Source organism: Phoca vitulina, unplaced genomic scaffold, assembly GCF_004348235.1.
Source record: "Phoca vitulina isolate PV1807 unplaced genomic scaffold, GSC_HSeal_1.0 scaffold7, whole genome shotgun sequence".
Taxonomy (NCBI): Eukaryota; Metazoa; Chordata; class Mammalia; order Carnivora; family Phocidae; genus Phoca; species Phoca vitulina.
In genome coordinates this window covers 70,889,498-70,905,253 of record NW_022589710.1, presented here as the reverse complement: position 1 = coordinate 70,905,253, position 15,756 = coordinate 70,889,498, and the positions used below count along the sequence as shown (strand labels likewise).

General features: G+C 67.8%; 1 protein-coding gene across 2 annotated transcripts; it reads left to right on the top strand.

Annotated features, from left to right (window-relative positions):
- Positions 1-2,961: 2,961 nt before the first annotated feature.
- On the top strand, positions 2,962-10,576 carry NUDT14 (nudix hydrolase 14). Of its 2 annotated transcripts, XM_032404676.1 has the most exons (5): positions 2,962-3,125; positions 6,090-6,133; positions 6,754-6,818; positions 6,982-7,219; positions 10,262-10,576. In XM_032404676.1, exons 1-5 carry the CDS (start codon positions 3,045-3,047, stop codon positions 10,500-10,502), a joined length of 669 nt encoding a protein of 222 aa, XP_032260567.1. In that variant the 5' UTR covers positions 2,962-3,044; the 3' UTR covers positions 10,503-10,576. The 2 variants fall into 2 exon arrangements, with proteins under 2 accessions (XP_032260567.1, XP_032260568.1); XM_032404677.1 differs by lacking the exon at positions 6,090-6,133 and having other exon boundaries at positions 6,788-6,818; positions 10,262-10,570.
- The last annotated feature ends 5,180 nt before the right edge of the window (positions 10,577-15,756 follow it).

Here is a 15,756-nt window from a genome sequence, read left to right as displayed (position 1 = left end):
TGAACCTTGGGGGGAGCCAGGGCCCAGCCTGGTCCACGAGGAAGCCCTGCTGGCCAGGCCATCAGGACTCCCAGCCTGCCCTGTGGGGACTGCCGTGCAGCCACCCTCCCTCCCATCCTGGCCTCAGCAGGTGGCCCCAGCTCCTACCCAGAGAAGGGAGGTAGCGGCCAGCAGAAGCCTCCCAGGGGTCCCACCAGCGCCTGCCCACGGCAGAGGAGCGGGTCCCTCTCGCGTTCCAGCGGCACTGAGCGGTCCCAGGCCCCCCCGACACAGGGTCCTGCCCGGCTGTGGTGCCCCTGGGCCCCCATCCTGACCCCCAGACCTGCTGCTGTGGAACCTCATGGGGCACAGACGTGAGATGGGGAGATAAGCCTGGGTTATTGGGATGTGCCCGAGGTCATCACAAGCGTCCTTATGAGGAGGAGGAGGAGATGTGATGATGGGAGCAGCGTCAGGGAGAGAGCCCAGGTGTGTGGGCACCTCTAGGAGCTGGAAAAGGCCAGGACGGGTTCTGTCCTGGAGCCTCCGGAAGGAACGCAGCGTGCGGCCTGGTCCTAGCCCAGGGAGGCCTGTGTCGGACTCCTGCCCCCAGAGCTGCAGGATGATACATCTAAGCGGTCTTCAGCCATCACGTTTGCGGTTGTAGGTCTCTGCGGTGCGGGGTGTGGACGCAGGGTCTCCATGCCAGCTCAGTCCGCTGGCCCCGGCCCTTCCTCGTCCTCTAGGTCTCTGGGACGTCGGCTCCTTGGCTAGACCATCCCGCAGCCTGGCCCCCTCCTGCACGGGCGCGGGGTACTTGTCCCAGTCCCTCTTCCAGGCCCCCAGGTGTGCGGTAGGCACTCCAGAGAAATGCCCGTACTCACACCTCACCCGAGAGACCTGCCCACGCCCCAGGATCCTGACCCCAAGCCCACAGTGAGGCTGCGCTGGCCACGTCCTGGACGGAGGGGAACGTGGGGAGATGGGCTGCGTGGCCATGGTCAGCATGGAACGTTCTTGTGTCTGAATTATCTGAATTTTGTTACTTTTTGTGGCTGAATGATATGGCTTGACCGCACAGCTGACCCGCCGGCTGAGTCCACTCTCCAGTCCTGGGTGCAGCCCTGGGAAGGTACCTAGTGGATCACACGGCAACTCGACGGCTACCTTTTGGAGGAATGGCCAGACCCTTTCCCCTAGGGGCAGCACCTTGCGGACAGCTTGAAGGGACACCACCAGCCACCTCTGCTTGCATTACGAAAATGTTACTTTCCCTCCGCTGCAAGGAAAACAATGCGGGGTGCAGAGGCTGCCGCTTCTTCCCAGGTGCTCCTGGCTCCCCGCAGCTCCTCCTCTGCCCGGGCCGGGGCTCTGCGAGTGGAGGAGACGCCCACCCGGCTGCTGGGGCGCTGGGCCCTGGTGTGTGTCTCTCCGGTGCGTGGGACACGGGGCGGCCGGCGAAGGCTGGGAAGCATAAACCCCTAGGTTTATTGGGCGGTGTGATGGCGACTCTCTGACAGCAACCCCCAGGAACCGTGCTTTCCCCGGGCTCCAGAACCCCGTGAAGCCTCCTCCCTCGCGCAGCCCCAAGACCTGCCTTCTGACACAGGATGCAGCGAAGGAGCGCTGCCTGACATGTGAGGTGCGTCGCGGGATGTCTGGCCTGGTGGCCCTGTGCTGGGGGAGCACCCCACTGCTCTAAGACCGCCATGCCGCACAGAAGGGACCCGCGCGGGGAGATGGCCAGCCAGCCCCGCTGCTCCGGCCGCCCAGCTGAGCTGCCAGACACGGGGCAATGAAGCTGTCCTGCACGTGCAAGCCCGCGGAGCCTCCTGAAGATTTCAGCCCCTGCGGCCCCCTGACCACAAGTGCAGAGAAACCCCACGGCAGAGCTGCCCAGCTGAACCAGGGCCTTCCGTGCACCCAGACACTTAGCAACAAATGGGTGCTTTGAGCCACGACATTTTGGGGCGCCTCATTACACTACACAGCAATAGATAAGGAGACATGGGAATCAGCTTCAAGGCCAGGTGGCCAGTCCCGCCTGGCTATTAGCTGTGGGGCCATAGTCCAGAGAGCAGGTGCAGGGCTCAGCTCTCCTACCCCACGTTCTTAGCAGCCCCCGGGGAGGCAGCGGCTGCATTTGGAAGGGGTCCTCAGATCCACACCCAGGGAAGGAGTCCAGCTGTTGGGGCCTCTTCACAGCTAGGGAGGGGTGTCGGCAGGGTGGGCCTTCCTCGGGGTGGGAATAGCAGCAGGCCCCAGAGGTGAAGGGGGCGCAGCTCCAGAGACTGGGAGCGGCAGCTCCTCCCAAGTGGGGCAGGTGGGCAGTTCCTCCCAGGAACCCCGAGCGGAGGGCCTGGCTCTCTGCCCCGGCCCTGGTCCCGCCCCCTTCCCGGGCTCTCCAGCCTCCCCCTCCTTCCAGGGCTGCTGTTTCCGCGGCCATCAGGCTCCCCGGAGGTGTCTGCACTGTCCCCCACCACCGCCCGCGCAGTGGCCCTGCAGCCCCTTCCTTCCTCCTCTTGCAGGCTCCACCGGGCAGCCGCGACCGCCGACCGGAGGCTCCCTTCAGGGCCCAGCTTCTCCTCCCCTGGGGCCTGACCTCGGCCCCGCATCACCTAATCTCAGGGCCGCGGTCAACCGGGGTGGGGTGGGACAGCCGCTCGGCTCCTCCCGCCAGGGCTGGACCGCGAAGTCCCAAGTCCCTCGAGCACGCGCCATCGCTTGTCCGGCGGGTCCCCTCCAGCCACGCCCGCGCCCGCCAGCCCGCACACCCCGCTGGACGCCCCCCGCAGCCGGGGTCCACCGGCTAGCCCCCCACTCCGCTCACACGTGGGGGCGGAGCCGGGAGCGCCCCACCTGCGCGCGGACCCGGCAGGTGCTGCCCGCGCGCCCGGCCCGCCCCGCCCCGCGCCGCCCCCGCGCCCTCCCGCCCCGCCCCGCCCCGCGCCGCCCCGCCCCGCGCGCACTGGGCATGCCCAGAGCCGGGTCACGCGCCCGGCAGCCCGAGGCCGGTGCGGACTCTGCCCGCGTCCGCCCCGGGCCGGGCTGCCCTGCGCGCTGCCATGGAGCGCATCGAGGGGGCGGCCCTGGGCCGCTGCGCAGCCTCGCCCTACCTGCGGCCGTTCACGCTGCACTACCGCCAGGTGAGCCCGCCCCGCCCGCGCGCGCCCTCCGCGGCCGCCCCCCCCCCGCCCCCCCCGCCCCGCCGAGCCCCGCCCACAGCCTGGGGCCCGCCCCCGCCCCGCCCCCTCCCTCGTGGAGCGCCCCCAGCTCCGCGTGCGGGTCCGGGTCGGGTCCGCTTCCCAGACCTGGTGAGCGCCCGAGTCGGGGCAGCTCTGGGGACGACCATCCCTCCGAGGAGGCTTTGCCGGGCCCCGGCACTTTTTGCAGGGGGACCTATGGGGCGCCCCGGGGGTCAGGGAAAGCTTCCTGGAGGCGGTGGTCTTCATTCTCGGCAGCGGCAGCGGAGCGTAGGGTTGTGGCGTGAGGAGGCAGGAGAGGGATCTGGCGGAGCCCTGGGGAGCCTCTCCAGGTGGGCTCCCTTCCGAGGGCACCTCCTCAGAGCCCCCACCTCGCAGGGGTGCAGGCAGGCTGCACCCCGGGCAACCCTCCCCTCTGGCGCCCCCCCCCCCCCCCCCCCCCCCCGCCGGCCCCCCCCGCCCCCCCCCCCCCCCGTCCCCAACGAGAGCAGGACCGCGCTGACGCCCAGAGTACCGTGCATATAGCGAGTTCGCGAGAAGTGTTTGTTGGGCGAGTGAGAACCAGTTCTGGGGTTTGGGCGCCCCACCTTCTGCTTGCCCGCTGTTGGAGTGTCTCCGGGCCTTCCAGATGAGGACTGCCCTCCCGCCTCGCCGCCGAGACAGGTGGTCCAGGTGTTCCGTGCTCCTCTTTCCGGCCGCCCTGGGCTGGCAGCTCCCTGTCGGCTTGCCGGCCCTTCCTGTCGCCAGCCCCGGGAAGCCTTCTTAGCCTCCAGCCCTTGCTCGCCCTGTCTGTGGAGCCCTGTTGGCTCCAGGGGGACAGGGGCATCATGTCCCTGGGATGGGCCCTGGTTGGCAGTGCTGGCCCGGGGCAGAAGCAGGGGGTCAGTTGAGGGACAGTGTGGGGGCATGGAGGCCTCTGTTCTTCTCCTTGGCGTTGACTTTGGGTGGGGATGCCTGATGCCACCAAGGAGCTGGGGCTGTGGTGGGGTGGGCAGTGGGTAGGCACAGGTGGTCCAGGCACACACCTGCTGTGTGGCCTACGGCCGCCGTTCTGTCTCCCCGAGGTGAAGCCTGTCAATGCGGCTCCGCTGATGGCTGTGGTGACCGGAGCGGAGCCAGGGCTGGTGGGAGGCGGTGGTGGGCACGGGCTGGGGAGCCAAGGCAGCGTTCCTTCAGGGGCTGTGGGACGTGGGGCTGGGCCGTGCATGCCACCGGCGGGGAGGGGGCATCTGCAGCCATCCTTGGCCCGGAGAGACGTGGTGGCCGGACAGACCAAAGGCAGGTCACCCGGCCCCCCCGGAAGATTAACCGGGCCTACACCCACCTAGCTGGTCCGGGGGTCCTGTGGCAGGGCTGGCTAGGCCTCACTGGGATTCTCTGGCCCGTCCCTTGCATCCTGTCTTGGCTGGACCGAAGGGTCTGACAGACATTGTGATCTTGAGCTGGGAGGGTCCCCGAGACTTGCACCAGGTGCCACTTACCCTGAGGGCGGCAGAGGCACAGCAGGTGTTGGCAGGCCTGGGGTGGGGGGGCAGGCCTGCTCTGGAGTGCGTCCTGGGTGGGTGGCCGGCCCTGGGGTGATGGCAGGCAGGCCCGGGCTTGCCTCCTGGGGGTGCTGCCTCCCGATGGCCTCCCAGGCAGCCCGACCATCCCCTTGAAACAAAGGCCCCTGCCACTCCTCCAGGAGAGCTCAAACCCACTCGCCCAGCTCCCCTTGGACCAGCATGTGGGCCTCTGCCTGTGAAGCCCCTCTGCTTGGAATGCCCTTCCCTCACTTCTGTGGGGCCTGGTACGGCGTCACCTCTTCCAGGAAGTCCTCCCTCTTCTGCAGCCCGGCTGCACGTTCTGTGTTTCTGGTGCTCAGGTCCATGTCCACTTCAAGGCCTGGACAGAGCCCCAAGGGCAGGGCCTGCGGCTCTGCAGTGCCTTAGGGCTGACCCAATGGCTGAGGGCAGATGGGCTAAGGACACCGGCGAGGGGCAGCCACAGGGCAGAGCCCCAGGGCCCTGGGTCCAGCCGCACTGGCAGAGACCCCTTGGGGAGGAGGCAGTGGCCGCTGTCCATGTCCACTCTAGCCCCAAGGATGGGAGCCCGCCTTGCCTAGTGGTAGCCAGCTGGCAGGATTCTGGGCCCCTCATACACCCTGCCTGTTGGAACCCCACGAATGCCTCTTCTGGCTCCCCCAGTGGGCCTGGTCCAGCCGCTGCCTCGCACTGCTTCCTTCATTCACTGATTGCTGCCTGGAGCCCTGTGAGCCCGTCGGGGGGTGGTGCCCAGGCTTGGGAGCAGGATGATGGACACAAGCGGCAGAACAGCAGGGTGACAGGATGCACGAGAGACAGCCCGGGACAGAAGCCGGGCCGCGTCCAGTCACCATCACCACATCACCATGTCCGGCAGGGGGGTCCCCCCGCCTAGCTGGGGCGCTCACGCCCCAGCTGCTCCCGGTGCTGGTGTCCTCAGGAGGCCGGCCTGCCCCTCCCGCCTTCCTGTCTGCCCTGTCTATTGGCCTGAGGGAGCTTTGACACTGAAAACCTGATCTCTGCTCACCCCCACCCACACCCCATACTGCTCCTCCCCCATGCCCCTCTCGGCCCTGCCTACACTTGGTGACAGTGTACGTCTCTGCAGCTCCCTGAACTCAGCCTGTGCCAGGTGGCAGCTGCCTTTCCACCATGTGCTCTGGTTTTCGGCCCCACCCCTGGAGAGCATCAGGCTGGCTTTGACCTCCCTCCCCAACCCGCTGCAGCTCCCCGCTCTTGATGGGCCCAGGCCTTGAGGGGGCCGCCCGGGCACGGACCGGTGCAGGGGGTCTGTCTGGCCTGCCCAGCTTCCCAGGGCACTTGCACACATGCCGTCTGCCCTCTGGCTCCCCCTGACCCCTGACCGCTGGCCTGCCTCTTTCAGAATGGCACTCAGAAGTCATGGGACTTCATGAAGACACATGACAGGTGAGAGCCCAGCCTGGCCTGGCTGCTGGGGAAGCCCCAGGCTGATGCCTGCTGGGACACTGGGGTCCAGGGGCAGGGAGCCGCCCCCTGTCTCTGCCTTGCTGCACCCCTCATGTTCTCGGGGTGTGCCCTCTTGCTCCCGGCTCGGGCCGCCTGGACCGTAGTGGCCCGCGGGCCCTCTCGGACCTGGAAGAGGCCATCTGGGTGCCCTCGTCCTGCCCTGAGCATCAGGGGTGTGGGCTAGACGGCAGTGAGGCGCGAGGAGTGTGGCTGGTAGGCAGCCGGCCAGCAGGGACCACATGTCCCGTCAGTCAGCCGGCCTCAGCTGCTGCCACCCCCGACTGCCCAGCTGCCCAGCATGTCCTTCCCCACCCCCGTGCCCCCGTTCTGCCAGGCGGAATACAGTAGGCCTGCGTCCTGGCCTGACTGTGGGACCCTGGCACGCTCTGGCCCTGCCTGGGCCTCAGTCTCCCCATCTGAGTAAGGGACCAGTTTTCCCAGACTGCTGGGGAGGGGAGATGGGCTGAGCATGCTGGGAGCCAGGGGGCTGGGAGCCAGGGGCCTGGGGGAGGTGAGGTGAGGAATTGCTTCTGTGCTGAGCTCCATCCACCCCCCTACAGTGTGGCCATTCTCATGTTCAACTCTTCCCAGCAGAGCCTGGTGTTGGTGAAGCAGTTCCGGCCAGGTGAGGCCTGTGGGCATGGGCTGTGGGGCGAGGGGAGAGGCCCCTGGGGCCCTGGGGTCAGAATGTCAGTGTGGGGTGGGGGCTCCAGTGGGAACCAAAGCCCAGTGAGGGGGTCTGGCGTCCACTACGTGGCTGTGACCGTGGTCCGCCCTTCCCCAACCAGCCGTGTACGTGGGCGAGGTGGAACGCCATTTCCCAGGGTCCCTGGCAGCTGTGGACCAGGATGGACCCCAGGAGCTGCAGGTGGCACTGCCTGGCTCGGCAGGGGTGACACACGAGCTGTGTGCGGGCCTTGTGGACCAGCCCGGGCTCTCGCTGGAGGAAGTGGCCTGCACGGAGGCTTGGGAGGAGTGTGGCTACCGCCTGGCTCCCTCCGACCTGCGCCGGGTCGCCACCTACAAGTGAGTGGGGTTGGGCCGCAGGCCTGCAAAGCTGGGGAAGGGCATCTTGTCGGCACCACCTGGGGGATGGGACAGGCTGGGAGGCAGTGAGCGCCCCGTCCCCAGGGGCATGCAAGCAGGGCAGTTCCTCCTTGTTTTTCTTTTTTTTTTTAAAGATTTTATTTATTTATTTGACAGAGAGAGAGAGACAGCGAGAGCAGGAACACAAGCAGGGGGAGTGGGAGAGGGAGAAGCAGGCTTCCCGCCGAGCAGGGAGCCCGATGTGGGACTCGATCCCAGGACCCTGGGATCATGACCTGAGCCGAAGGCAGACGCTTAACGACTGAGCCACCCAGGCGCCCTCCTCCTTGTTTTTCAACATGGTGTCGGGGGAAGGTTGGGCAGAACCACCTCAGATTGTGCTCCAGGCCGGAACCCAGGGCTCTTGGGGGCAGTTCTGGAGCATGCGAGCCCCCACCCTTCGGCCCCTAGCTGTGTGGGGCTGTGTGGGGCCGGCTCTGGGCCCAGCTGCTGCTGGCAGATGCCTCTACTTCCTGTGGGATTAAGCACCGGGCGCCGGGGGTGGGGGTGAGTCACAGATCTGCTGTCACACCGCGGCTCAGGAATGAGGCTGGGGGGCAGGGGCTCCTGCGTGGCTGGGGAGGGGAAGGGGTGTGGCCTGGAGCCTAGACTTCAGGGCCTGCCCCCACCGAAGCCGGGTGTCCCCCACCACCTTCCCCATGCGGCTGTCCTTCCAGGATGGGATGGGACGGGACACTGGGGTGAAGCCCCTGCATCCCCTGCCCCAGCGATGCTGTCATGGGTCCCTGAGCCTGGTGAAGTGTGGGAGCAGGAGGACACCCCCCACCATGACACTGAGCATGGACCCCGACAGCCTTCTCTAGAGGGGAGGGGGGTGGTGGGGAGCTCTGCTTCGCAGCCCAGTGCAGGGGCCACTCAGCGTTGGGCCCAGGTCCTCTGCCTCAGCAGCCCAAGGGCTTTGTCAGGGTGTCTCCCTGGCCTGGGGGCTGGGGGGCTGGAGCGGACCTCCAGGCCGAGGAAGGAGAGGAGCCTGGGCTTGGAGCCCCCACGTTCAACATAGGTGCCAAGTGGTTGAGCATCTTGGTCTGAGGGGCAGGCCTGCTGTCTGCAGGTGTCCTTGGTGCTGGGGGCCAGGAGCATCTGAGGGTCCTGATCTGGGGCCGGGGTTGAGCCAGCGGGAGGCACCCTGGCAGGGCGGGGGACCCTGGATGAGGTGAGCCTGGGCGGAGTCCTGGCAGAGGGGCTACACCGCCTCCCTTGCTCTGGGGCACGTGGATGAACAACCCCCGCCGTGGTGGTTCCACAAGCTATATCAGGGCTATAGCCTGATCCCGAGGGTGCTGGGGAGCCCGGGAGGGCTCTGGGCAGCAAGCAGCTTGTGAAGACTTGCATTTTGCAGACGAGGTGTGGCTGTGGGGAGGCAGGACTGAAGGGGCTGGAGTAGAGGTCAGGGCAGCTGTGCCTGGGGGTCTGCTGGGGGCTGGACAGAGCGAGAGCCAGGCCACTCACCTGCCGGTCACAGGTGACAAGGCCCAGGCATTCCTCTGCGATCGCCCAGCAGACGATGGGGCTGCGCATAGTCTTCTTGCTCCGGGTCGGAGGCTGTGCCCGTCTCCTTCACGCGCCGGCGGAAACTGGGCCTGGAAGCCCCACAGACTGGCGCTTCCATCAAAGGCGCGGGCCGTGGCCCCCGCCGGAAACAGGCCGTCAGGAGGGACTGTGGCAGATAAGCGGCTGGGGGTGGAGGAAACAGCTGGGTGAGGCCCGTCTGGATGGGGCTCCCCTCCTGGGGAGTGGGGCACGGAAGCCCCCCTGTGTGCTGGGCCGCTTGCAAGAGCAGCCTCCACCCTGCAGGTCTCTGGCTGGCCTCAGACACCCTCTGGTCCTCCTCTCCCCCTGCACGCTTGTGCTTGACTCTCCCCTCCGGTCCCGGGATGCAGACGGGCCTGCCACTGCCCTGTCCTCACAGACATCCCATCCCGGCTGCCCACGCCGGCCTTCCGCTGCTGCCACTCTGGGCCACGGCGCTGCCACTGGGTGCCTGTCCCCTTCCTGGTAGCCACCAGCCACCGAGGGAGGGGACTCCCTCTCACCCCTCCACGCCCCGGCTGCCTCAGCACAAGCCCTCCCCAACCTGGAAGTGGCGTCCCGGGGGGCTGGCATTGGGGGCTGTCACAGGCCGGGCCACACGGTTGCCAGGTGGGTCCTCGCTTCCGGCCAGCCTGGAGCCCTGGGTGTAGGCCACGGTCCGTGCTGGGGAGGGAGGCCCTGGCTGAGGGGCTCCCGTGGGCAGAGGGGCCGCGACCTGCACGAGGGTGCTGCGGACCCACACCGCAGAGATCTAAAGGCTTTGGTCAACCCCCCTTGACAACCTCACAGTAGCTGTGGGTCCGCAGTCTGCCTCCTGGGAACAGGCCAGTGCTCACGGGCTGGCCATAGTACAGTCAGGGCATCGGCCGGGGCCGTGGGCTCATCTGGGTCTCAGGGTCCCCTTTCCAGCTCACGCGGTTGTGGCAGAATCCAGCTCCCTGTGGCTGTGTGGCTGTTGGCCGGGGACTACCGTCCGTTCCCTGAGGCCACTGGCAGGCCTGGACCACGTGGCCCCCACCCATGGCAGCTTGCTTCGTCTATAAGGCTCGCAGGATGGTGCCTCTCTGATTTCCTCCATCTCTGTCGTCTAAGCCTTCACCGAAGAGCTCACCTAATTAGGTCAGGCCCACCAAGATAATCTCTCAATGAACTGGAAGTCAACTGATTAAAGCCCTCAGTTACACGCGCAGAAGTCTTCCACCTTTGCCACGTGACATAAGAATCACAAAAGTGATAGCCAGCATGTTGCCAGGTTTCTGCCACACTTGAGGGTGGTGGGAATCTGGCGGGGGACGCAGGGCGGTGTATCCCGGAGTCCTGCCTGCCAGACGGGTCTCCCTGGCAGGAGTGGCTAGAAGGAGGGCTGGAAGGGGCAGGGGTGGCCCATGAGGCCTGCGTGGGTGGCTCAAGAGATGCTGTCTCAACCCGTAGGTCTGGTGTGGGACTCACTGGCTCCAGCCAGACTATGTTCTACGCAGAAGTGACAGATGCCCAGCGGGGCGGCCCGGGCGGGGGCCTGGCAGAGGAGGGCGAGCTCATTGAGGTGGTGCACCTGCCCCTGGATGGTGCCCAGGCCTTCGCGGATGACCCGGATGTCCCCAAGACCCTCGGCGTCATCTTTGGCATCTCATGGTTCTTCAGCTGTGTGGCCCCTGGCCTGGGTCCCCAGTGAGACTCCAGGGGCTCAAGATCAAGGCTGGTTCTGGCCACTCGCCCTACAGATCAAATAAAGGCTCGTGTGGCTCCAGCCTGTGTCCACTGGCTCTGAGCTGTGACCAGGGGTGGGCTGGGGGAGGTGGAGGGACAGTGGATCTTTCCCAGATGGGCCCTGGGGGAGGGTGGGCTCTCCATGAGAGCCTCTCAGCTCCACTGAGAAGCCTCTGGCTGCAGGCAGGGAAGGGACGGCTGTGGGCAGCTGGTGGTGGGCAGAGGGCTAAGGTCAGGCCTTAGGTGGGGGCCTGGGGAGAGACAGGGAGGATGGTGCCAGGCCAGGCCACCTCCCAGGGCAGGGGAGGTGGGGATGGGGGCTCGGCCGGGCAAGCACTCGAGGAGGACTGCGTGGTGGGCCACAGGGTGGCCGTATGGCCGTGGTAGTGGCGGCTGAGCCAGCCCTCAGGAGGCGGGGGTGGGGACGGAAGTGCGGGCTGTGCGTTCCGGAGGGCACACGCTCCCAGCTCCGGGGCTGAGCTAGAGCCCCTCTCCGGGAGCCCGAAGCCAGAGCTGCTCTGGATCTGGGTCTCGTGCCCCCAGTAGCCCCTGCACCCCTGGGCTGCTGGGAGTTTGTGCCAGCCTGCGTGTGGGCCTGCGAGCCCAGAGGACCCCTGCCCTGCACACTCGCCTGCGTCTGTGGCCCTTAAACACTTGGGGTCACAGGAGGGCCCGGTGCCCACTCAGCTACACACCCAGTAAGGCCTCCACAGGTAATGGGTGGACTGGAGCCCATTGTGGAGAGTATGCCGCAGTCTCGGGCCTTTGCAGGATGGGGGCCTGGCCTGAGGGCTGGGAAGCTCCTGGAGGGAGGGCCAGCCTGACCCTTCCCTGAGCCCTCCAAGTCCTGCGGCCAGCCCCATGGGCCATGCTGTGGGTGATGGGTTTGGGGCGGTTTGGAGAGGGCAAGGTGTCCAGGGGCTGTTGCCGTCACAGGCAGGTGGGGACTGGAGTGGCCAGGAGCTGTGCTGCAAACCTCACTTAGTGCCCTGAGCCGCCGTGTCCCCTGGGACTGGGCCTCAGGCCGTCATGGTGGAAGATGCTGAGCAAGACCATGCCTTTGGCTCTCACTGAGACCCCGTTGCCAGGTGGGGGCGCCTCACTTGGGCTGAGGTCCACCTGCCCCCCTGTAATCCCCCTGCCCTGGCCCCAGGCTGACCCCATGCAGGCAGGTGTTTTTTCCTGAGCATGCATGGAGGGTCCGTCCCTCCTGCTGGCCTGGGGAGTGCTTGGGGGGCTCACCCCAGTTGGGACTGGCATGGTGCAGACAGCCCCTGGCAGCGACGGAAGCTGCCTCGCGGAGGCCGTGCCCGAGGGGCTGGCAGGGCTGGGCGGCAGTGGGGTCCTGGGCAGCCCCGCTCCACCCTGTCCGGAGGAGCCCAGCGGGGCTGCAGTGCATCTGGAGAACGGCTCACTGCCCAGCCTAGAACCACCCCACCCTGGCTCCCTCCCTCGCCGCCTGCCTGGTGCCCACCTCTAGCGCTCCACTGTCCTTCTTGGCGGGCCTGCGGGCATTGCCCACGGCCTCAGATCGGCCTCTGGCAGGAATGGGTGGCGCCGGCGGCTCCCTGTGCTGTGGGGAGCAAGCTGGAGGCTCCGAACTGGCAGGGTGGGGGGCGAGGGACAGAGCCCCTGGATGTGGGTGCAGCCCAGCCCCCCCAGGCTGCTCTGCGGCCTGGCCGGACAGGTCAGCAGGCACTGCTGCTGGGCCTAATGGAGCTGGCATCGATTTCCCGGCACCGGGGGCTTGGGGGGGGGGGGGGGGCTGTAACCGGAAACTCCCCTCCCTGCGGCTATATTTAGCAGCACAGAACGCGGGCGGAAGCGCAGCTCACTCCTGAGCCAAGCCGGCTCTGTCCGAACTCCGGGCAGCCTGCACCCCAGCCTGGTCCTGAAGGCCCGCTGCCAGCGCGGGGGCCTCCACCCCACGTACGCCTTGGGCACAAGCGGTGCACCCACCTCGGAACGCGCCTGAGAACCCCTCTTACTGGGGAGCTCAGGGAGGGAGCCCCCAGGCTAGGGGGCAGGTGGAGCTGGGTGGGAGACACGTGTTGTGACCCAGTGGGTCCCAGAGCAGGGACAAGGTCTTCCTGGAAGAGGCAGGGCGGCCTGGCCCAAAGCAGGAGCCCCGGCCCCATCAGATCCCCAGCCCTCCAGCCCAAGGGCTGCAGAAATCCCTATGGGGGGACCCCAAAGGGGAGGACTTGCCCATCTCCCCGCAGCCCCCAAGGCCTACCCCTTGCCTGAAGTGGCCACCTTCCTGACTTGACCCTCTCCTGGGTATTCAGTCTGGGCTGTGGCTCCTAGGGAACAGGAGGGAAAGGGGACAGTGAGTGGGAGGGGGCTTCCATGCCCTGCTGGGTGGCCCCCTGGGAGCCAGCCCCCGACAGGTGTCCTGGGTCTGCTGGCCCCCTGGTACTGCCCTGATTCTCACCCAGCTGCTCTGGGCCGGGAGGACCCCCGCCCTGCTCCCACGAGGTCTGGGGGGAGGCAGATGAGGCCAGGCCATTGTCTCCCTAGCTTTGCAGGGCAGGTGGGGGCTCTCTGCATCCCCGAGGCAGGGCTGGCCCTCAGGAAGGGCCCCGGGGAGGCTGCATCCTTGGATAGGCTGAGCCTGAATCTCGAGATGGAGTGAGCATCCCTCACGGGTGCCTCCAAGCTGAGACAGCTCTGGGCGGGGAGAGAGCCATTGCTGAAACGCAGCAGCTTCTGGAGCTGGCCGCACAGCAAGTCTCTGGGCTGTCCTTCCCTCCCAAGCTGTGGCCACGGGCAGGAAGCTGCAGAGGTGGCTGAGGGAGGGGCACACCGGGGGGTTGTTCTCTGGATCCTGCCTCTCACTTTGCCAGGAATTCCCCCTGCTCGGGCCCTCTGCTGCCAGGCCCTGGCCCGGTCACTGTCCCCTCTCACTTGCACTGTGGCCCTGCCCTCGCCCTCTGCTGCCCCTGCCCCGCAGCCAGGGATCTCTGTGAGAATGTAAGTCACCACTGGGCAGCGCAACCCGGCTAGCTGCTCTCCGTGCTTCCCTTGGTCTTAGCGTGAAGACCCGTGGAGAGGCCCAGTGCAGCCCGGCACCCACTACCACCAGAAGCCTCACCTAGGCCCCTGACCCGCTTGGCCTCTGCCACTGTGTCCTTCTCACAGGCCTTCATGGGGGTCAGGCTTCCTCACCCCGGGGCCTTTGCATGTGCCGTTCCCAGCTCCTCACCCGGCTGACCCTCGCCTGCCTTTGGGTCTTAGCAGGCCCCCTGCGCAGTTTGCCCTGTCGGCCTCACCCTTACAGTTTGTCGTTCTATCTCTGTTCACCCCTAGACCAGGGCACCCCCCAGGGGTTCACCACTTGGCTGAATGCTGGGCAGAGGCACCCAGGGCTTCCCTGGATAGTGGGGCGGTGGGCATGGACCAGGATGGAGCCCTGATCCCCTGGAGCTGTGCATGTGTGTGTGTGTGTGAGTGTGGGGGGGGGTCTCCTCACTTGTCTTGGGGGCTGCAGTACATGGGTGCCTGCTTCTGGGCCGGGGCAGAGAGAAGGAAGCATCCCCACAGTGACCCCCCCTTCCCGGCCAGCAGTAACTGGAAGGCTCTGAACACAGCTTGCATTCCCTTATTTGGCGGGGGTCGCTGAGTGTGGCAGGCCTGGCTTGTGTCCTGCCCCCTCATCCCAGCAGACAGAGGGGCTCAGGTAGGGAGCGATGGGCCCGCGAAGCAGAGCCAGGCCCACCCCTTCAGGGCCTTCCAGCTGCGCCCAACGCCTGGATCCTGGAGGGGCAGCGCCGATACACCCCATGTTGGGGTGGTATTCTCTGACCTCGGGGCCCCTTGGGCAGCTTGCCGCACACCCTGGTGAGAGAGGGGGCGGCGCTTGCGCTCCCGAGCCCCTTCTGCCAGGCCCGCCGCCCCCGCGCTTGGCCCCCTTCAAAGCCGCTTCTCCCAGGAAGCCTTCCGCGCCCCACCCCGCCCCGCCGGCGCCGGCCGTAGCAGCTCCTAGATCCAGGCAGGGACTGCACTCCCAGCACCCAGCACCCAGCGCCCAGCCAAGGGGCCCACGACAGACTTGCGCGAGGAGCCAGAGGAGAGAAGACAGCCCAGTTATTGCGGGGTGGGGCCGGACGCCTGCGGACCTCGGGGTCCCTAGCTGCCCGGGCGACCGCCAGCCCTGGAAGGGACCCTGCTTGCCGGAGGGGAGCTGATGTTTGCAGACGAGGAACCCTGGGTGTTGACCCCGGGTGGGGGGGCGTCGCGAGGTTACCCCGGCAGAGGGCAGCACGGTGATGACGGAGGAGCGGGACGTGGGGACCTGGTGACCAGGACAGCAGGAGGAGCCTCTTTGGGCAGCTCTCACCTCGTCCTTTTGAACGTGCACCACCGTCTCTTATTCCCCGACCGTGTCCCCGCGTCCCCGCCCAAGCCCAGTCTCCGGCCTGGGTGTTCCGCAAGAGCGTGGCCTGGCGACCCCTGCGCCGGCGCGGACCCGGGCACCCGGCTTACGCCGCGGAGCATCTGTTGCCTGGCGGCCCGACCCGCGACCGGTGCGGCGGAAGGGCAGGGGTGTCGGAGAGGAGCAGCGCCCCCTGCGGCCGGCGTGGAGGCGGTAGGGGCGGCGCGGCGGGGGACATTCCCCAAGGAAGGGTCCCAGGCCGCGCCCGCCCCGCGTGGGGGCAGAGCCCTGATTTGCGCCGGAGGCGGCTTCTCCCCTGGGACGGCGAGGAGCGCGGCGGCGGCGCACTGATGGGAGGGGACCTCGGCGGTGACCTCAGGGGCGCCCCACCCCCGGCTCCTGACACCCGGCGGGGCTCGGGCGAAGGGAGGCCGCTTGGCGGCGCCGGCCCCCGCACGCCGGCTTTGGCGGAGGCGTGACGGAACCCCGGCCGCCCCGGAGCCCGGCGAAGCGCGCGCCGGGTCTGGGCGCGGGCAGGAGCGCCCTCCGCCGCCTTTAAAGCCGGGCGCCCCCGGCCCCCCCAGCCCCACCCCGCGGCGCGGCCCCGCCCCCTTATGCATATGCAGGTACGCGGGTGACGAATGGGCGAGCGAGCTGTCAGTCTCGTCCCGAACTTGTTGGCTGCGGGCGCCGGGAGCGCGGGCGCGCAGAGCCGAGGCCGGGACCCGCCGCCGCCGCCGCCGCCGCCGCCGCCGCTACCGTCACCGCCGCCGCCGCGAGGGAGGGAGCCGGGCCGGAGAGCGGCCGCCTGCGAGCCCGAGCCGCCGCCGCCCCGCGCGCCCGC

Excerpts from the sequence above, each read along its gene's own strand:
- NUDT14 (XM_032404676.1), top strand. The coding sequence starts at position 3,045 with ATGGAGCGCATCGAGGGGGCGGCCCTGGGCCGCTGCGCAGCCTCGCCC. Across the intron at positions 6,134-6,753 it reads TTCATGAAGACACATGACAG|TGTGGCCATTCTCATGTTCA; the intron begins GTGAGAGCCCAG and ends ACCCCCCTACAG. Across the intron at positions 6,819-6,981 it reads GGTGAAGCAGTTCCGGCCAG|CCGTGTACGTGGGCGAGGTG; the intron begins GTGAGGCCTGTG and ends TTCCCCAACCAG.